Source organism: Passer montanus, unplaced genomic scaffold, assembly GCF_014805655.1.
Source record: "Passer montanus isolate IOZ18808 unplaced genomic scaffold, ASM1480565v1 scaffold25, whole genome shotgun sequence".
NCBI lineage: Eukaryota > Metazoa > Chordata > Aves > Passeriformes > Passeridae > Passer > Passer montanus.
Window position 1 is genome coordinate 10248593 of NW_024367149.1, and position 22098 is coordinate 10270690.

Genomic DNA, 22098 nt, shown 5'->3' on the forward strand with positions numbered 1-22098 from the left:
ACAAAGGCAGGAGTGATGTTAAATTTTGGCCAGACTCTCTCCTTAGCCGTGTGGAAGAGAATGATCCCCCCTCCTCCCTAGGAAATGGAGTGAAAGGGGTTGGCATTTGCTCCATTCTCCTTCCCTTTTTTGGTCTAGCAGAAAGCCCTCAGCAGAAACAAAATGCAGTCACGGCCCAACCAAAAATTGGAATATGGCCCTCCTGAGGGGTGCAGGAGCCAGGAGCAGCTGTTCAATACAGCATGGCCTCCTGGGAACGAGAGCTAAAAATCACAACAAGGTGGTTAATGATTCTCAGAGCAATAGTGAAACTCTCCAGCTGTGACATTAACCAAAACATGAACATTAGTGCTGTCCAAGGAAGGAAGAGCCCCTGGAGATGCACACTGGGGATTTGCCACTACTGGGTGGCCAGGCATGCTCTGGGAGCTGACAATTTCAGCTGTGAATCCTGTGAATCCTTTCCCTTTGGAAAGCCAGCATTTTCCTCAGTCAGATGGCACAATGGAGATAGGATTCACAAGGTTTGGGATGTTCATTTTTCCTCCACAAAACCTTTTTCAATAGAATATATCTTTGATACCAGAAGCAGACCCAACATTATCTTATCTCAGATCTCTTCTTGATTTTCTTCGGTTGGTAACCCATTGCAAACACAACACAATATTTTCTTGAACTTGGCAGTTTTGGGGTTTTATATCTTACTGCCCAAAGCAAACACCACCTCCACTACATTCCAGTTGGGCTTTATCACTATCATAATTAAATCATTCCAGAGCAGCCTAAGATACTGCCATCCTGTATTCCCTGACTTTTAAACAGCTTTTTAAAACAAAGTGTTATTTTCTGAGATTCACAACTCTTAACTTAAGTGAACTCATTACTGGTTAATGTCCCTTTGAACAAAAGAGTTTTCTTGTTAAATGGCATTTGTGTCAGGATGAGAATGATCTTGTGGCTGTAGCACAGGATTCATAAAGCCAAGTGCCAGGTCCTGCCCTTGGGTCACAACATCCCGTGGAGCTCTCCAGGCTTGGGACAGAGTGGCTGGGAAGCTGGAAAAGGACTTGAGGATGTTGGTCAGCTGAACATGAGTCCAAGTGTGCCCAGGTGGCCAAGAAGGCCAAAGGCACCCAGCCTGGATCAGCTCTGGTGTGGCCACAGGACCAGGGCTGGGCTGTCCCCTGTGCTGGGCACTGGTGAGGGCACACCTCGAATCCAGTAGAAAAACCTGGAAGTGCTGGAGAGTGTCCAGGGAAAGGAATGGATCTGGGAAAGGGTCTGGAGCTCCAGGAGTGGCTGAGGGAGTTGAGGGGGCTCATCCTGGACAAAAGGGGGCTCAGGGGGGACCTTGTGGTTCTGCTGTCTAGGGGACAGCTAGGGAGTAGTAGGACTCTGGTCTCAGGGAACAGGGACAGAACAAGAGGAAATGGCTTCAGGTCACACCAAGGGAGGTTTATATTTGATATTGGGAAAAATTTCTTCAAAATAGTGGTCAAGCACTGGAGCAGAGGTAGTAGTGTACTCCCCATCCCTGGAGGGATTTAAAAGCCCTGTGGATGTGGCACTTGGGGACATGGGTTAGTGGTGGCCTTGGCAGTGCTGGGGTAGGGGTTGGACTCAATGATCTTAAAGGTCTTTTCCAACCTAAACATTTCCATGATCCTGCAATCAGATTGGCTTTCTCTCCCTTCCTCTGCTATGCATTGACTGAGCACCTTCTGGGCGAGTTTGAGCTCTCTGTTTGCTCTTTTCCCCATCCATAAAAAAGAGGGCTGGTCTTTAGCAAATTATTCAATTTGCTAAAATTTGCAGTTCCCTCTCTGATACTCAGCTGCAGGATGCACTGCAGTAGGAATTGTTCTACTACACCACATTCCTCCAGTTAATCCTCTTTCTGCAGCTTGAGAAACAGGACAACTCTTCACATCAAACACATGTACCTGTCAACTTGGTCTGTAAAAGGGAGGCCTAGTGGTACATTAGGTCATCACTCTCCCAAATCATCTTTGCCAGTCCTTTTAATCCAGAACGATGGTAAATTACACACTCCTGCTCTCAATAGCAATTATTTCAGGAAAGTATATTTAAAAGTAACATTTCCCTACTGCAGGCAACTTTAAAACACACAACATCCCCAAAACTGTTTGTTTGTCTTGTCTTTCATACAATTTCTTGCCATTTTGGCTAAATATCAAAGCTGTCTGTGTGAGCAAATGTTCTTTCTCTGCCAGCTCCTGTTTTGCTTGTTCCTGAAGTGAAGCATCATAGCAAATTTGTGGCATCGCATTCATTCCCTTGGCTGTGGGCTATGATGTTGCAGACAATCCTTAGTGAATTCCAGTAGCAGAAAGAGCAGGCTGGGCAGGAAGCTGTTGCTCTTCATGCCCAACAGGACACCTATCAGCTGGTGTGAACCAGGGCAGGTCTCTGCCATTCCCATGCAGCAAAGCTGATAAAATCTGGAGAAGATCTGCCTAAGATCTGGCTGCTGTTCCTTGTTCCTTTCCATGCTTTGGCTTTTCCCAAACTGGAGTTTGAGGACCCCAGCATAGGCTTAGCTTATATTTATGCTATAATATAATGTGACCCAGCTTTATCCAGTGAGACAGTTTGCCCCATCCTAATTCTGGGGCAAAGTCTAGGGATCAGACCTCCAGGAATCCCACCTCCATGTCAACCAAGGGTATTTATCTAAAGACAGTAAGATGCAGCTGGAAGTTGATCATGGTCTAAGCAACACTCAGTACTTCTCCCTTTCCTGAAACAAATCTCCCCCTAGCAGGGGAATGTGTATTCCATGTCAGCTTAATATTCCCAGCCAAAATGGCCCCTTCCAATCCACAAACATCCCGGGACATTTTACAGCAAAGAGGGAACAGCACCTTGGGAGAGTCCAGTGTAAATCCTCTGCATATTTGTTGTTTTGGTGCTCTTCCCTCCTTGGCTTCAGCAGTGCAGTTATATGACCTGAAGGAAATACCAAGCTGACATCTGAGTATTTTCAGAAAGCAAATTAAACATCGTTTGGAGCGGAAGGAAGGTATACATAGCAACTCACCCAGCGAGCTTTGAGGGGACTTTTGTGCATATTGCACACTTTTCAAATGCTTTCGAATTTTTTGTTTGAACAGAGAAGCCATTTAAGTCAGCATTCTGCTGGTTCCCCTTTGATTTTCTACCAAATATCACGGCAAAAGTATCTGCCAGTGGGGAACTGTAAACAAGATCTTGAGTTCCTTCCCTTCTGGGTGGAACTTACCTGCTCCAAGGGATTAAATGGCCTCTCCACTCAATCTGCTTCTTTAAAAGTAGACCAGGAGAACCAAACAACAGATGTTTGATTTGTGAGCTCTCAGTTAATTTTCCCCACTGTAGAAGGAATTCTTAGTCTTGCACAGTATTAGTTCGTTATTTTTTAAAAAAAAGAATACCTCCACAAAGGAGAGCACAGAAGAATCTTAATACAAGGCACTAGCAACAGGGAAATGCCCTTTGCAAATGTGTGGCTTCTTTGAATTATTAACCAAATTAACATGGTAAAAGTGACGAGAACAACTCACCAGATCTACTCAGTAAATTTCTTCCTTGATTTGCAGGTAGGAGTAACATCCAGCTTACCTGCTCATAATATTCAAGCTTCACCACGATTTGCATAACCATCTCAGGAAGATGAATGTTAAAATTCCTTTAAGACTCTGTGAAGGAGAAGTGTTCCTTGCATAATTTTTGCAAGTGTTAGCTTCTTGGAGAGAAAAGCTCACCTCACCAGAAACAAGTGGGAAAAATTCCTGCTTAGAATCCAGGAGTGCCTTATCTCCCCTCATATCAGTAGGAAATGAAGATATGCAGTTCCTGGGGTGATTTCAGGGAATCTTGACAAAGGGAGTTTTCTGATGAAACTGTGAGAGCTAAGAGGCATCACAAGACATTTGTGGGACTTCAAGGATGTGGTTCTGCATGCTCCTGGACTTGGGAACTCATCACCCAAGGGCTGTGTGGGAGGCAGAACATCCACATGGTCCAAGTGCAGATTGGACATTGGGTGAGAAATCCCTCCAGGGCCTTGAATACAGGAAGTCCCTGAACTGAAAATAATCAGAGGTGGGAAAGAATGGGAGAAAGTAAATATGTGACCTGTTTTGGTTGCATCTGCTTATGACTTCTAAGAGAGGTGACAATGGCCAAGGTGGAGCATTGGTCTGATTTGGCAGTCTTAAACCAAAAGTTCCTCCTCTTCATTAAACATTTGCTTTCAGAAAGGTAAAAGAGTTTCCTCCACACAGCCAACTCAGTGTCTTCTCTGACTCTTAACTCGCTTTACTTTTCTGTAATGTTGAGGCCTCAACATTATATTTAGCCTGACTGGAATTTGGCAAGTAACTTTCCTTTTACTATTGTTTTTTTTTTGTCTCTTTACTGGATAGTTAGGTTGTCTGGGGATTTTATTCAGCAGAATGCATTCCCATAAATATATTCAAAATAGATAGGAGCCCTCTTTGTATTAAGGCATCTATTTGCATTATTCGAATTTAGATCTAAACATGCAAAAAACTGAGGAAGAGAGACGATTGCTTGAGGGTTTTCAAATGAGAGGAAGACTAAAAATGCATTGAAAGCTTTTGGATGTGGAAGTACGTGGCATTGTGGACAGTTGCAGTGGAGAATATAATGCAACAATAAAATCATTAAAGTACTTCAAGTTTGGAAGTAATCTGGGTTCTTGGCTTGCATTGCATTTAATAGCTTTACATTTATGGGAGCCACTCCAGTTTTTAAAGGCAGCTCCAGCCTTCAGACTGATTGCACTTACCACCCCAGTGAAACTGCAACCCATTAATTTTTTACCGAAAGGATCTTCCTAGTTTGTCAAACACATCAAGTGAACATTTTAGAGAGTGCAGACCACAGCAGTATGAAAACCAAAACTTTATATCCAGTGAGAACGCTGGATTAGCATGAAATAAAGGGTCTGATTTTGTTAATGAGCACTTAGGTAATTCCATTGCTATACAAAACTCTGTTAAAAATAGAGATGCCAGACATTCGAGTGCAAACAGTGAGGACCTGCAGAAATCTCCTGTGCCAGCCCATCATGGAAAGGCCTGCAGTGGTTCTCCTTCAGGCTGGAGAGCTGCACACCCTGCCCTGAGCCCACGTTTGTGGCCGTCCCCTTCTCCCAGCAGCCCAGTCCCCTACGTGTTGATCCCCCCACCATAAAGCCCAAACCTTTCCAGTGTCTCGAACCAAACTCTCGCTCTCTAAAACGTTCGCACATTTCTATGTCAAACATCTGCTTAGGTGGCTCTGAGACAGTGTGTTTTGGTGTTGTTCGTGTGCAATCTAGTGCCGCTTCCTCAACGCATGTGTCCCTTCCCTTCACAGCCTACTCGACACCCAGCACCTCCCCCGCAAACCGATTCGTCAGTGTTGGACCACGGGATCCAAGCTTTGTAAATATCCCTCAACAGACTCAGGTGGGCCGCTTTCGACTTCTCTGTTTGCCTGCAGCCTCTTCTCCTCCTCCTCCAGTGTCCTCTAACGTGTCCCCGCGGAGCAGCTGCCCTGCCGCTGTCACTTCACCCACATGGTCTCAGTAACTACAGTGAAATGTCACTTGCAGTTTGTTTGTCTGTTGTGGTTTTTTTTTCTTTGTGTTTTTTTTTAATTTATTTTTGGGGCTTGTGTGGTGATAACGCTGCTTTCATAGCTGGAAGGACCTCTCTCTGCTTTCTAAGGTGTTGGCTCCCAGTTGTTTGCTCTAGGGCCGGGGTTTCAAAGGCTTTGGCTCCAACCTGCTCCCCAGGCACTGCATTTAAATGTGTTTAGATTAGATGCTAGGGAGAAATCCTTCCCTGCGAGGGTGGGGTGTCCCTGGTACAGGTTGCCCAGAGAAGCTGTGGCTGCCCCATCCCTGGGAGTGTCCAAGGCTAGACTGGACAAGGCTCGGGGCAACCTGAGCTAGTGGAAGGTGTCCCATGAAACAAGATGATCTTTAGGGTCCCTCCCAACCCAAACCAGTCTGTGATATGTAAAAGGAGCTCAGAGAGACCCATCAGGTACCAGTGCCCTGTAGTCTCCCAGCAGTGACTGCTCCAGTGACTTCCATGTAAAAAAAAAATACTCAAATTCCTGGTTGGCCATTTGTATGGTGGGCTTTGAGCGAGCAGGAGATTTTTGTGATTGTGAGCACATCTGTTTTCCTTATGCAAAGAGAAAAAAAGTCCAGTTGCAGCAGGCCTATAAAGCTGGGTTAGCTGAATTCATGGTCCTGCTATGGTCAAATCAGAAGCTCAAGTAAACATTTGTGTTTCTTTAGGAGAAGGACGAGATTTAAATGTGCTTTTTCCAAGCTGTATCAAATTCCCAGGGTCGATTAAGAAAATAGTTGTTGGCAGTTTTGTTAGCAGCTAATTTGAGCCAGATGTTGAAAAAATTAAGTCTGGGCTTAATATCACGTTATCATGGGGGGGAAGGTATAAAAAAGTGAGCAGAGTTAGTGCTTTAGGACAACTGTAGTTTATAGTTTGAAGTGATTGCTTGACTACATTGCAATTCTTTTAAAGGTCAACTACACGAAATATTTGTGATTTTGTTTTGAGCTGGTTGCAGTGACTAAAAAGCAATAATTCAAATAACTGGCAAACTGGGCATTACTACCCTTGGCTCTTGTAAGTTCTTACAATGGTTTATAGGCTTCTGAATAATTAGTGTGCAGATTAATGGCTGTCACATGCCACAGGAGGTGCACGAAGACAGACTCCTCGTTGTGATGGCTTCAGCACCTCCACTGTCACTGAAACACAGGTCACTCATTCCCAAAGATTTCCAGTTTACGGGGCTGCATGCAGCTGCCTGTGAGCACAACGTGGTTTTTTGCTGTCTGCTCTTTGTGTACAATTTGTTAGGGGCTTTAGTTTATAGCTCTGTGCACAGCACAGGTTAAACTATATCGAATCTCAAACCTTCTCTGCATTAAATAGGGTCACAGAAAGTACAGCAGCAATGCAGAGAGGGGTTTAACCCGTCAGATTCTGGGGGTTTTTTTCATGCCTTAATAAAACTCAGCCTGCACCCCACTTTTCCAGCCTTGTGCTTTATGGGGGTCATGGGTGTGACAAGTTCTCATGCACCTTCCCATTTAAATCATATTTCTCCATTTGTTTTAGAAACAACTGGAATACACAGAAATTCGCTGAAATTGAGAAACAGGAATGTTAAGGTGTACTGCTAAAGTCCTTAAGCATTTGGTCTTTTCCTTCATAGCTCAGGAAACCTGAAACCCTTTGGAGAATGCTACTTACCTTTTCCAGAAGACTTGAAAAACTCCTAGTTGGTAAATTGATTATGTAGTAAGACACAACAGTATTAAGTCTCCAAAGATACTTAAAACTTACTTGCATCCTGCAGCCTAAGTTTCCCAGATAAGTTTGTTGACTGTAAACTTTTATCCTCCTTATTTATGACTTAAATCATTTTAAAGTGCTCTAGCGTTACTTTAAGTGCTCCTCTGTAATGCAGTGTAGTGAATAACAATGCTGTACAGTGAAAAACAATACTCAAGCACAGCTTTCAATTAAAGTCTAACATGCTGCAGTGGGCAAGGAGACTGACTTCCAGTCTCTGACTCCAGCTGCATCTCCCTGCTTCTATACATCATTACACCACCACAACCCACTTGATACTAAATATATAATTTATCAGCAAACTCACTACTTATTTATGAAAGAACTCTGAAGTTGACTGTGCTTTCAGTCAGAGAAGTGAGGTAGAAGTGCTAACTGCAATGATTTGGGATTTACGTAGCGTTCCTCTAAACAAAGACAGGCTTCTGTGCTCCTTTTTGCAGAGCATTAGGATATAGAACGACCACTTAGGATATTTTCAAAATCAAAATGTAAAAACACATAGGACTGTGTTATTAAAAGCAGCTGGGGTGGCTCCTTTCCATCAGGATCTTTAGAGTACATGCAGAGTCAGGCTAAGATACAGGTCTTGAGGACCACTAAATGTCAGGGACACAGCTCCCTGAGACAAGAGGACACAGTGAACACTCCAAGCTTCTGGTAGTCAAGCTTAAACATAAGGGTTAAGTGACTCTTTACTGCTGGAACAATAAAATAAAAATGAAGGCTGTATCTGAACATCTGCTTTTTAAAAACTATAGTCCAGCTACAACCCATATGAAAATATTTTGGTCAGATTTTTGGTGGCTCTGATGTTGTCTTGGTGGAACATTGCACTATAAGCACTATTTACACATCATCATCATCATTATTAGTCTTCAAGTGCTGCAGAAGTCAGTCTGTGCACAGGGATGTGGCAGCTCCACAGAGCAGGAGTCACAGTTCCCATACATGGGCATTCCCAGAACATTGGAATAAAATCCCAGGCAAATGTACAATGGGCTGGGGCAAGGATCATTCTGTCCTGGGCTGTCTCTAAACAACCAAATACAGTGCCTTTCTTAATCAGTATTAGAAAAAATATCAGTAGACATTTCCATTAGCACTATGTTCTGATTTATGTCATGTTGTGACAAATGTAACTCCTTAAAGGAATTTTACAGAGTTTATATAATATTTACTAAAAAGCCATCTTCCTTGTGTCAGCAAAGGTTGCAACAGGACAACCAGTCCATCACAGAAGAGATGGGGAAATAAACTGCTTTAAGTCAGTAGTTCTGATTTGGTAACAAAAGCACCCACAGGGCTGTTGGCTTTGCCTGGTTTTAGCAGTTTCCAGACTTTTCATTTGGTTTGGTTTTGCACCCACTGCTCACTGGTGTCCATCACTCTGCCACTCCACTCACTGCACAATTGTCCTGTCTTGGGGCTTGTTTGAATCTAAATATCTGTTTGAGCTATTAGAAGCAACACTTGACTTGGCCTCCCCTGTATATGTTGACAAAAAGGCACAGGTGTTGTAACCTTTGCTTGATAAATCATTTACTTTTGCTACTTGACTTGCAAGCAATATGGGGGCATCAGCTTTTTAACTGCCTTTTCCATATGCAAATCAGAAATACAGGATGCCTGGGGTACAGGGGGCTCTGGTTTCAAAAGCAAGTTGGTCTGGATACCTCATGACTAAGTAATAGATACGTCTCTCATATTGCCAGGGACTTGAAATACAGAGGGTGGTGGAGGGATGGGAAAGTCCCATCACATTAATTAGGGACCGGCCTCTCGGTAGCGCCAAGGTGCATGAAGGAGTCTGCATTTTGAGGTGTTTTTTTCCTAAAATTAATAGTGAAACACAGGCTATGGGCTGAGAGTGCATGCAGCTGGGAATGCTGAACCAGCAGCCTGTGGCCAGGGTTTGCCACTCACCACTCCAAATGCTGTTTGCTGCTCTCTAATGCCCTGGCTTTGCTCTAGGGTACAAAATTCCTTTAGGGATCCGCGTGCTCTGTACTCATCATGCTGCAGCTCCACTTCACACTAAACATTGTTTACTATGCTGAGTCCTGTTTGCCACCTACTTAGCCTACGTCTTCCTGGAAATTGTACTTGGGATGCTAAAAACAGCTCCTGAAAAAGCATGCCTGCTCCATCTAATCACTCCTACCTGCCACTGGCCCATGTGCCCTGCACAGGGAGGTTGTGAGGATGCAGGGAACAGAAACTGCCTCCTACTGCAGACACCCAGGCAGAGAATCAACCACTTTGCCCTGTGAGAAAGTGAATCCTGTAGCCCTGACCAGCTGTTTCAGGGAAAATCCCTCTCTAGTGTAAACACGCTCTATATCAGATCCATCCCAGGTAGTTTCTAAAAACTTAGTTAAGCACAAACCCAAATATTTATTCCCTTGGCTTTCTGTAGGAAAAGATAAAACTTATTTCTAGAAGGACAGAAGTAGAAGCTCTTCTTGGTTCTGCCTTTGCACAATCCCAAAGCACAGTCAGATCCTGGATAATAAGCAAAAGTCTTGTGTTTTCACACTTTCCCTGGTGGGGCCCTAGAGCCACCCAGCTGCAAGAGAGCTCCAGATAGAGGTCATTCTTCGTAGCACTAAACAACTGGAACAAAAGGCCTGTAACCTGCCTAGAACACTGAAATAAAGTTTTTTAAAAAAAAACCCAAAAGTCAAACAAGCTTATCTAGGCAGCAAAATAACAGGTATGAAAACGAGCAAGCTCAGCAGAACAGCCTTATAAAGACCAGGTACAAAAATGCACCCTGTGAAATACATCTTTAAAAGAGCAATAGTAACTTAGGAGGGAAATCACTGAAGTTTAGCAATGTGTTTATAGTACAAGAAAATTGCTAACTCCTTTAGATCTTCTCCTGCTCCCTGCCCTTCCCAAATTAGACAGTGGTATCTTTGTAGCTTTCTCCTTTTGGGCTTTTATTTATCTCTAAAAAAACCACAGCATGCCTCAGGTGCATCCACAAACCTAATTGTACAATTACTTTCTTTCCCAGAGACAAGGCAAAGCTTGTTTTGCTTCCCCACAAGCCTTTTTTTTTTTTTTTAGAGAGCAAACTGCAACCTGCAATTTTTCACTGGCAGCACTTTAAAACAAAGGGCATGAGAAAAAAAATGAGCTGGATGCTGTGTCCTGTAGGATAGCAGATGTGAGCTCTGTCAGACCTGGGGGGGAGGCGAATTCCAGAGGAGAGGGTCCTTCTGTGAGAGCAGCCAGGCGCTGCTGCCCAGACTCTGGAATCCGAGCAGCGTGGTGCAGGTGATGCCCCTCTCCAGGAGGCAGGCAGGGAAGCAGCCCTGTCTGTGGCAGGCCCCAGAAGTGTACAGGATCCATAGATCAAAGTCAGCACCTTGCCTGGGAAGCTGATGCAGCTCCTGCAGCGCTTCGCTCCTGCGGCTGAAGCCGCGGAGCCGCTCTGTGCCCAGGTTCCATTGCCACCCTATGGAAGAAAGAAACCAGTGCACACATTTTTCTCCTCTGCACAAATCCAACGTGTGCCTGGCTTCAGGGGGATTTTCCATCCCTGCTGCTCACTGCCACTGTGCCCTGCCCTTTGCCCCCTCCCAAGGGGACACTGAGCCCCACGCAGCTCGTGGCCGTGTGCTTTTTAATGAGCACCAGGGGCTGCCTGGCCTGGCTGCCTGCACACCCTGCTGCCTTCATCCCTGTTCCCAGAGCCCAGGAATGGCACTGGTCAGACAGGCAGGACCTGCTGGCCCTGGGGGACAGGGGTAGGGCAGGGTTTTGTGGCACTGTGCTGACAGCTGAGCCATCGCCTGGCTCTGCACACCTCAGAGGAGGGGCATGGCAGAGAACAGGAGAGACTGTAGGAAAGACACCAGGCCTCTTGTTTTGGTGGTTTTATTTTGGGTTTTGGGGGTTCTGAGCAGAGCTGTTTATAAGCCAGGTCACAGCTACTTCTTGCTCAGAGAACTGTTCCTCCTCAGGATTAGAATACTCATCCTCGAGGCTGGATGTACTGCTTGTGTCTGAGTGTGAATGGAGATAAAAACCACTAACTTGGAAACATTTGTTAGGCTCAGTCCTCTAAAAATTCCATATTACATATAGTAACCTCCCTAAGCCAGTACATGTGTCCAATTTCAGCTGCAAAGCACTTCTAAGCACACTTGAATGTTCCTTTTCTTTCTCTTGGCCTGTCCAGAAAATATAGTGATGAGGTTCAGAACACAATTTCCATGAAAGAATAACATCTTTAGTGTGTAAAGAAGAGAAATCTGCATAGATCAGGTATAAAAACACAGTTTTGGGGTGTGGAACTGCTACTTTCTGCTGAACTTAGAGGGCTTACTCTGCTCCCAAATCCTCCAGGGATCTGTGGATTTTCCCATATTGGCAAAGGAAAGTGGAGGCTGCTCTCCTCCAAGACCTGGAGCCCCCTTATGATCACTCAAAGTTTTGATCTCTGTCCAAAAAGTGCTTTTCTGTTGCACCAATGGCATCAGGCTACTGACACATGACCTGAATTTTGGTGCTGTGTTTCCTCTTCCACCCAGGACGTAGGAGGAATACCATTCTGAACTTGAGGGTGGCCTGGAGACAGCCCTGAAAGTGCAGTGTGAGCCTAGAGAGAGTGTGGATAGGAAATTCCACTCTCAGGTCAGTTCCTAAAAAGAGCTGAGAACGGCACACCTCAAAAAGAAAGCACATATTGCTCTATAGAGGTAAAGATTCACAGAAAACTTCTTAATGCCATCATGTGGCTGCATCTTCAGAGTGGGATGGAGCCAAATCAGTCCCAAAATGCCTGGGTTAGTCCTCAGCAGGGGAAGTCGTTGTTCCTGGGCTTTTTCTTCCTCCTCCTCCTCGTAGGCTCTGGTGAACAGTTCAGACTCTTTTTTGGAAACCAGCACTCAGCATCCTATTTCCAGTAGATTTAGCATAGAATTATTTACAATGGACATAGAAGAATTTCCCAAACTAAGCAATTAAACTTACTGAGTTTTCCCCCTCCTCACAATAACCAGGAAGCCTGTGCGTAAGGCTGCCTTTCTGTGGGTTTTATGGCCATTACTTACTCCACAGTGGGGGAGAAGAAAGGGAAGAAGTAAGTGTGGGCCTGGTGGGAAGAGTTGGCAAATGCAGAAATATGATGAATGAGCTGGAGAGATTTAATTTCTTACTAAATTCTCTACAAGCTGTGTAACCTTTCTTTAGCTAAACAATTACTCTAAAAGGCAATGATTTTCTGTGTTTTCATTGAAAAGTCTTCATAATAACAATGGCCTATGTTCTCCTTCTTGAAGAACTTCTGCCAAAAAACAGTTTTCTTTTTTCCATTCAGCAGGAAACTTTCTTTTATTTTTATTTTTTCAATCTCATATTCCCCGCTAACATGGATTTACAAGGCCTACCACTTACTGCATGGGGCTGGGAAGAAGCTTCCCCTCAGGCCAAATCATTTTGGTCCATCTCCTTTTGTAGGGATTCTTGCAGCTTCCTCCCAGGAGGACTGCAACCACTGTCAGAGACATAATACCAGACCCAAGTGGCCATTTAAGCTGACAAAATGTGACATTCCCTGTGTTCACAGGTCAGGGGACATAGGAGGGGATTCCCAGATTTGTTTTTCAGTGGACAGGCAGCAGTTCCTGCTGTGTTGTGGTGGGTGCAGTTCTGGGGAGCATGACTTTGGTGTAGTGGGGGAAAAGTCATCAGGTGTTTAAATTCATGGGAAAATGAGATGAGCTGATCCTCCCTGAGCCACAGGGTCCAGTTTAGGGCCTGATCCCTGCAAAATGGAGTCTTGGAAAGGCTTTTGAGGGTGCAGCATGGGCAGAGCACTGCTCACACCCCTACGTTCACACACACAAACGAAGCCAGGCTAGGGCAAGGTTATGGTTCTGTGCCCCTTGCTGCTGTTGGCTGGCTTGGCTGATTTCCTGGCCACCACTGCCTGCCCCAGCCTCCACAGCAGATAATGTTGTATTGGATTAGTCTGCTCGCTGCTGCATCAGGCCCACGATCAATTTATTGACTCTGTCAGAGTGGCTAGTACAGTAATTGTTACAAGAGCAGAATAGAAAGCAAGAATGTGTCCACATAAAATATAAAAATGACGTTTTGTTCGTTCTTTCCTCTTTGGCCCTATAGATCTTGATGTGTTTACACAGTGGAGAGCACTTTACTTAAGTTAATCAGCTCCTTCTACATTATTAATTGCGACAGTTAGGGCGCTACGTGGCGGCAAACGTAATATTGAGAGCATTGATCTCACGCTGACGGTGTGGACCTGGGCAGGTTTTGTATTCCTTCCCTCCTTCCCAACTGCTTGAGGGCACTATCAAATCCCATTTCTCTGACTGACAATACGCCATCGATACCATCGATCCCAGCGAGGGGCAGGAGGCTGCACACCAGAAAGAAAGGAATGCTCAGAGAGCCAGCCTTGGGAAGGGGCTGTTGGAAGGTGGTGATGGCAGTAATTACATGCCTGGCCTGATTTCTCTATTTTGTAAAGAGTAATAATTTAAGAGATGAAGTTTCCCAGGTGCTGAAAATTTGCAGAGGTGGCACGATGAGACCTTTTAAAATGTGTGCAGAATGTATACCCTTAAAAAAAAAGAATTAAAAAAAAGCCGTACTGACTTTTTACAAGGGTTTTGGAAGTGCCTTTGAAAGACATTTCATGAAAGTTCAGCCTTTGCAGCTGATACCTATATGAGCTCCATAAATTCCACCCAGCCTGACAAACTCCAGTAGATGTCACATGTGACCTGGATGGAAAAGGTCAGCAGCTGAATTTATGGCTTTTGCATTTACTGGAACATTAAGATTTTTTGCCAGCTGCCATATATACTTTTTAAGAATTCTGCAATCAAAGGATTAGGACCACAGTCTACAATGAAGGTCAAAAATTAAAGGCCACAATCCCTACATCCTTCCCAATGGATAGGCATTAAGCTACCTCTGTTCTAGGAATCACCTTAACTTAATGGCATTAACACAGAGGTCAAGGAGTGAATAAGCTGCAGAGGTGAGTACTTTGCAAAATAAGACTGTCCTGCTCTGAAATTAATAGTGAATTCCATAAAAAGGGACCAAAAGAAGCCTTTTCTTAACAGAGAAAGAGTCCTCAGTTAGCATAAGATTCCATGTTCCCAAGACACTGAGCATCACCTGCCTAGTGCTGGACTGTCATAGAGAAATATAAATAACACAGACTGGGTTTTCAAAAGAAATACAGCAAAATGACCTTAATTTTGGTAAAACCTGTTTATATTTCAAATTTGACAAAGGTGTCTGTTCTTAGTAAGGATTGCTAACAGCATGGGAAATTGCAGCTTTCAAATTTACCTGGTTTTAGTTTAGAACAGCAAAACATGTCTCATTTTAGGCTTTTGCTTTGATAGCATTTTCTGCTTGAACAGAGGTAGAACTGGAAAAGTTTAATTTAAAACCAGGATTAAAAAAAAAAAATCTCATAAAAACCAAAAGGCTAAACTTAAAAATATCTTCTAGGTTTCCCCTTAGGTGCTTTAGTTATTAATATTCAACTTCGAAAACAGTACTGACACTATAATCATCATATTCTCAGGCATATTCACTTGTGTGACCCAACTGTTAGATCATCTATACAAACACTGGTTATTACACATGAAGAGATGCAGCTGAATGCACTGCAGAAGGCACTGAAATGTAATTTTAATTATGAGATACGAGTAACCAAAGTCACAACCAACACCGTGCAGCCACCTCTGAGGCTGAACACAATAATTTAGGAAGAAATTGTTCCCTGTGGAGATGGGGAGGCCCTGGCACAGGTTTTCCAGAGAAGCTGTGGCTGCCCCTTTCCTGGAAGTGTCCAGGACCAGGTTGGATGGGGCTTGGAGCAAGCTGGGATAGTGGGAGGAGGTGTCCCTGCCCTGCAGGACATGAAAAAAGACAGGCTTTAGGGTTTCCTCCACCCAAAACCATTCAAAGATTCTATTAATTTCTGCATTGCTTGGAGCAGCTTTATACAACTTCAGGTATCCTTTTGTGCCTTTTCTGTAACTACATCTTCTTAAATATGACGACAGAAAAACTACCTATTTTTAAAGAAAGAAAGAAGGATAAACTGAGATATTGTATTTGCATGCGGTGTTGGGTTTTTTCATCTTGGCATGTGCTAAACAATGAGATTTGAGATTTTGGAAGGACACTTTGACACATTATATTCCTTGTTTGGCTATTCCCTAGTTTGTTGGGGTTTTTTTAAGGACTTTCTTGCAGTCCTTTAGGTTAAAGATCATGTCTGAGAATCTGTGGTATGGGACCCGGCTGTACATTCATTGAAGCTGATGAGAGGAGGAGATGGAAGATTTGTTATTGGCAGGAGTTTGTTTTAGAAATACAATAACATTTTTGTTTAATTATGCTTCTCTTTTGCTTATATCTATGCACAGTAGAGTAAATCTAGTCTTTTTCAGATAAGATAAAGGTTAAAATTCACATTTTCTTTATGGGGAGGGTTTGCAGTGCAGTCTTTGTGTATCTGTGGAGTTTTATTTTGAGGTTACAGGTATTAACTCTCAGTGACTCTAAAGCCATTTTCCTTGATGTAGAGATGGGTTTGGGGTTTTCCCAAATTACTGGTCCTGTGGGCTAAATTTTAACTTTTTAGACCAGGTTGGATGGGCAACTTGGTCCAGTGGAAGGTGTCCCTGCCCATGACAGGGGGTTTGGAAGATCATCTGATCTTTCAGGTCCTTTCCAACCCAAACCATTCTGTGATCCCATGATTTCCCAGTGAGGGAGGCTCCACAGGCTCTTTATAAACCCTCTTCCTACAAGCACCCAGGACAGAACTTGTCCCAGCAGTGGTAACTGCTTTATCAGTGCTGTTCATGTTGTGTGAGTCTGAACAGAGCTCAGATTCTTCTCCTGGAAGCTCTTTGGGAAAACAAGGAGTAAAAGTAGTAACATTTAGGGGAAGAAAAAGGGGGGAAAGAAAGCTGGAGGAGAGCTGTAGTTAACCATACAATGGAGCAGCTTGCTTAGGGAGTACAAAGAGCCACTTTTACACAGGCTATTTTCAGGGAAAAGCCTCACATTCAGTGACTCACAAAAGCGAAGAGGCACCTTTTGATTTTAAGTTCAAGGTTTACATTAGTAATTTTGTCTGTTTTCTCTGTTAGTATTAATTAAATTGAGATAGTTTAATTAGTATTACTAAATTTGATCATTAGTAGTAATTCATTCTGCCTGCCATACTGCACAAATATGATGAAGCAGAAATAACTAAATTGTTTAATTTCATCTCATTTAATGACTTTACACTCCACCAGGACTTTCACTGGCATCTCACAGTATGTGTGAAAATTGCTCCAAGCTAGGCCAAGACCCAACTCCCTTTAGCCAACCATGTCTAATACATCCTTCCTCATCCAAAGATGGATCATGTGCTGCAAAGCCTTTTCCCATTTCTCCAACGGAGAGCTGGCAACCTCTGGAGCCTGGGGTGGTCTTTCCCTGCCCCACTCACACAGCTCCTGTAGCATCCTGACCCCAATGGCCCCATGGATCTTTACAGGACTCATCCCTGGATGGGGCTCCCCACAGCATGATGGAAATCCCTTCACGGATCCCCACAGCTGCGTCCCTGAGCACAAGCATGATGCACGACCTTCCACTTTTCTTAGAGCAGTTTAGCAAGGTACAAAGCATCAGGAAATATGCAGATGCCAAAAGTTCCCACGTTCAGGAGAAGTTTTTTTGTTCAGCTCAATGCCCTTTTGGCTTTCTCTTTTTAAGAGGAGTTTTGGGAAGGGGGGGTTCCCTGATGAATCGAGTCATTATTCCTCCAGCTCACTGTCTTCTGTAATTTTAAGGTCAAAAGTGCCAGAGTTGCCTCTGTGCTCCTATTTCTGCCCATGTTAATTTGGAGACTGGTTTTGATCTCCTTGCCCAGTAACACCTAGGACTTGCCAAAACCCGAATTCCTCTTCCTTTTTTGCGGTCTCCAAACCCAGCCTTGCTCTACCCACCTCTCAAAACATGCTGTTGTCTTGTCCCCCTCGTCCTGGGGTCCCCAGCTGTCCCTTGCCTGGAGTGTGCCCTGCCAGCCCCACTGTTCCTGCTGCCCCCATTCCAGTTCCTCCCTGTGCCTCCCAGTCTCCACCGACCCATCCCTCCTGCTTTTTGCCCTGCTTTGATCAGGCTGGGCACATTTTGCTGTCCCCACAGAGCTGCTCATTTCTTCACTTCACCCAACAGAGAGCACAGGCAGGGACCTGACTTTGGGGGGGATTCTGGAGGGAGTGCTTGCTCTCCTGTCCAGCCCAAGTTATTCTCTCTCCTCACTTTCCTCTGTGTGCTCTGAAGTACTCTCAGGGCAGTCAAAAAAAGCAGCTGAGCTACCTTGGGTAGTTGTAGGTCAACCCACGATGGGTCTTCTCCCATTATGCCACAGGGAGCCCCTGGACAGGGCTGAGGTGGTGGATGGGTCCCCTATAGCTCCACTGGGGCTGTCAGAGCCAGGATGATATAGGTGCTGGATGACCAGGGCAAGGAAAGGCCACCTCAGCCTTCAACCTCTGTAGGCTGTCGTGACATTTCCCTCCTCCCTGCTCTCCAGTGGAGAAACGGGGCAAAAAAAGACTGAGAACTACCTTTTGTACCCCAAACTGCAGAGCAAAGAGCCACAGCCTCTGCAGCAGCTTGCTGGCAGAACCATCCATCCCACTGGGACCCCTGGGCCCCTCACGTAGCCCCTGTGGCTCGGCCGGCACGGGACGGGGCAGGAGAGTGCAGGGCAAAGCCCTGTGTGTGTGTACGTGTGTGTCTGTGCGTGTGTGCTCGGCTGTCTCGCTGCGAGCCGAGCCTGGGAGGCCCAGGCTGGGGGTTGATTTTCTTTGGATGACTTTCCCCGATTGTCTAAAGCAATAAAAGTAAAGAAACTTTTGGGGGGAGAAAAACGGTGGTTGAGGGGAGATTATTTTTGCAGTCCTGGTGCAGGCAGAACTCCCGAGGCTTGGTGGGGAGCGGGGGGTGGTTTTGCTCGCCTGAGGACTGCAGGAACTGGCTTAAATTGAATAAAACTGTAAGTACAGTACCGGGGACGGCGTAACAAGGAGTTCTGCAAAAGCAACACCACCGGAAAGCACAATGAAGAATAGAGCGGGTTACGCCGCGGTGAAAGTATGTACTGGTTGTTATAACACCGTGCCTCCAGAATAAATTATGTCCCTTTAAAAAGTAATACTTTAACTGTGGAGCTATATAGAGACAATTAAGACGATATTGTTCTCCTCATTTCCCTCCCCCCTCCCCTCCCTCCCTCTCTCTGCAGTAGCTCTGTGGAAACTTTTAATGCTGCAGCTTGAAACTTGGGCCTCTGGGTCTGAAATGCCTGAGAAAGCACTGCGGGCTCTAACTGTAAAACATTCCTTCGGCGGGCCCTGGAAACAGGGCGCGCTGGCGCAGGCGAAGTTCAGAGGGATCACATGGAAATGAGGGCTGGCTGCAGGCTCCTGAGGAGCGGTTTATTTCCCTTAAACCTGAACTTGAACTTGGGAAGGCGCAGCCGGGACCTGGGCCGGGCTGAGGGCGGCCGCGAGGGGCTGGGAGCGGGGCCGCCGCAGGCCTCGGGCACCCACCCTGGGGGCTGGGGGGTCCCTGGGCACCCAAAGGCTTTTGTGCTGTGTCCAGGGGGGAGCTGTAGTCCAGGGAGCCAGAGGGTTTTGCTTTCATCCAAGCAAAATGCTGGAAAGTCCCGTCGCAGCAGTGCGTCTGCCGTCCCAGTTTCCACGGGACTTCCCGGCATGAGGTTATAAGCAGCTCCAAGTCCCCGTGCACGTGTTGTTTCATAAAAGGAAAGAAATGAGTGAGATCTGCTGTAAGAAATATGGGATTGTTGCACTCGCGAGCAAATTTAACCGTGCCTCCAGCTGAGAAAAATACGGGGCTGTCTAAAAACGAGGTGTAAAGTGCAAAACTCAGCCCCACTCGCAGCACATTTGCTTTTACCTCGAAATAGTAGACGTAAACCGTAAACCGTGAGGAGGGTTTAAAGTTGGTTTTGTCTCTTTGATTCCATGCATCCCGCTGTTTCCTCCTTCTCTTGCAGAAGTATATACAGAAAGGGAGAGCGAGGTGCTGATGCTGGCAGTGTCACCCAGGTGTGGTGGCAGAGGTGGCTGCTGTCCCAGCCACAGGCGTGGGGCAGCTTCCTCCCCTGCTGCCCACAGCTGGCCTTGGCTAAGAGGTCATATCTTGGTCATTTCTGATTACTCCAGAACAATTTCGGCTATGTTTATAGCAAAACTTTGAAAGGATGAATGGGCGAAAAAAATCCCGCTTGGCAGTAACTCAGGAAATATCTACAAAGATGTTCTTTCTGGAGCGAGATCTTATTTCAGGGTTTGTGTTAGGATCATTTTTATTCTGTGACAGCACATAAAGAGAGCGGGACAGAGCAATGAGGTCTGGCATAGCTAAAATCCCTTCTGTGTGTGTGAGGTTATATAGTTTATCAATGCAGAAACCACCACGGGCTTGGAAAAGTAAACAGCTGGCTTGGGTCTGTGTGCTGCACTTCGGAGTTGTCTGCAGGATTTAAATGGCTCGCCTGCGATTTTCGGAGGGGGGCAAATATATATAGTTTTCCTTTCAAACATGTCAGAAAGGTTTTTTGCAGCCGTTTGTTTTCTCTGTTCTTTTTCTGTTTGTTGCGATTTTCCTTTCTGATTCATTTTGGTTTATTTTGCTTTTACAAATGGCTTCGCTGCCATCAGCAAATCTACAAATAAATTTAGAATTTTTTTTTTTAAAAAAGTTCCTAGCCCACTCAGAAAACCTTATGGCAGCGACAAATATCAGAGAAAGCCATCGTCTCTCTCAAAGATTTCATCTCACCCTCCACTTAATCCGCTTGCTGTACCTCAGATCTCAAGTAACTTTCATACTGTGGGCTCACTTTAATGGATAGAATCTATTTTTCATGAAAAAAGCAGGAAATAAGCTGTCTTTCGTACAAAGATTTACAAAATGTAATCATTGTTGAAATATTCTCTTTGAACTGCCTTGTCCGCAGGGGTGTCTGGCTCCCAATACCCCCGTTTCTTTAGAACACCCTTACAAGTTCTTCTGGTAGATCAGGTACACTGGTGGTTCTGGTCTTTGATGTCTTGAATGAATGAAAGAAAAGCATAATAAAAGAGAGCTGTTGATCAAGCATAAAATACTCTTTAAGCTGACAGAATGGCAGAGTTAACACATTCTAAGCTGCTTTTAGGTTTTTCCTTTTTTCCTCACATTTTCCTGTGCTTTGTGTACAGTGGGGGTTTTTATTTTTTGAAAAGTCTCTGATCTATGTAGTATGCCGTCCTCTAACAAAAACCAAAATGGGATTGTTTCTCTCTCTTTCTCCCTTTCTTTTTCCTCTCTCTCTTTCCCTTCACTATCTTTTTTTTTTTTTTTTTTTTAAACAGCAAGGGTTGCAGTTTAGCGTGGCTGCAGTCAGCTTTCAGCCGACCAGGCAAAGTTTAGAAGTTATTTTGCAGATTTCAAAGTCAATTTACTAACAAATAAGTGAACTTCATTGCTTGTTTTTTAGAAAACTGGAGGAAAACTGTAACTGGCAAAATGTTCCCCAAGTAAAGGCAAGACCCTCTGCCTAAAAGCAATTTTGTAAACCAAAAGACGGGCAGGAAAATGACCTCATTGTGAGAGAACTTTTCTTTTAGAGGCAGAGAAAAGGGAAAGTTTTCTTCCTGTAGATCTAATTTAGATCTTAAGTTCCCATACATTATTTATACATCATATTCAGAGTGCCAGCCTACTCTGCTGACTGGGTTACATTTCAAACATTTGCCATTGATAAGTCTTTGCTGTATTATATTCAGGCTAAATGCGAATATGTCATAGCGCAGTCAATCTTTAATCCGCTGAGCTCCAGGTCGGGACAGCAGGGGGTCCAGCACTCAGAGCATTGGTTTATACTTAAGAAACATCTGGGGCCAGCTGGGACACTTTACTGGAACATTCAGATGTCTGGAACAACAGCAGGAGTTACTGTATGAGTGTGTTTTCATAGGTTTGGGAGGGTTTGGGGTGACTTATTTAAAAACACTAGCTTTTCCCAACTTGAGGTTTGAACCCAAGCAGAAATCTTGCCCGAAGTGAGTTTGTTGGTCCCAGGAGAGAAGTGGTTTTGGACTACTATACATTTTTAATAGTCAGCAGGCAAAAGTGCATATTACAAAATTATTGCACGTAATTTAATGCAGTTTGCCACAACTGGCATTCCCGCAAAAACTATTGGATGCAGAGCTACTGTACACATTGCCTGGAGACCAGTGTCCCTCCTGGGACAGGTTTTATCTGCCTCCAGACAATATAAATGTGCTCAGAGTGGGGCGTGTGACTCTCCCCGGTGAGGATGTTGGACAACCAGAAGATTCTCTCACTGTTTTATGTCCCTTTGGGGATGACCAACATGCTACTTACGTCCCTGTTGGTATTTCAGCCTGGAAAATATAATTACTAAATAATTAATTCCAGCTCTAAGAAAATAACTTCCATAGGCACAAAGGTGACCTTGTCTTTTATATTCACCTTTCGGTCCTACACAGTAGGATCAGATTCTGGGCCTGGAGAAACTGTGGAGGAAGCACTAAGAAGAGTGGGATGAATTCAGATGTGGGGTAAACCAGAGGCAGTT

General features: G+C 44.7%; 1 protein-coding gene across 13 annotated transcripts in view; it reads left to right on the top strand.

Annotated features, from left to right (window-relative positions):
* The window catches only part of NFIA (nuclear factor I A), a 241295-nt gene that overhangs the window by 212598 nt on the left and 6599 nt on the right, over positions 1–22098 (top strand). For 9 of the 13 annotated variants that reach the window (XM_039711714.1, XM_039711715.1, XM_039711720.1 and 6 more), the window contains one exon: positions 5386–5477. The exons of 3 other annotated variants lie outside the window; for them this stretch is intronic. In XM_039711714.1, the coding sequence (XP_039567648.1) occupies positions 5386–5477 (92 nt within the window). Of the gene's footprint in view, positions 1–5385; positions 5601–22098 lie in introns of those variants that run through there. One more of the 13 variants, XM_039711713.1, reaches the window with a different exon arrangement.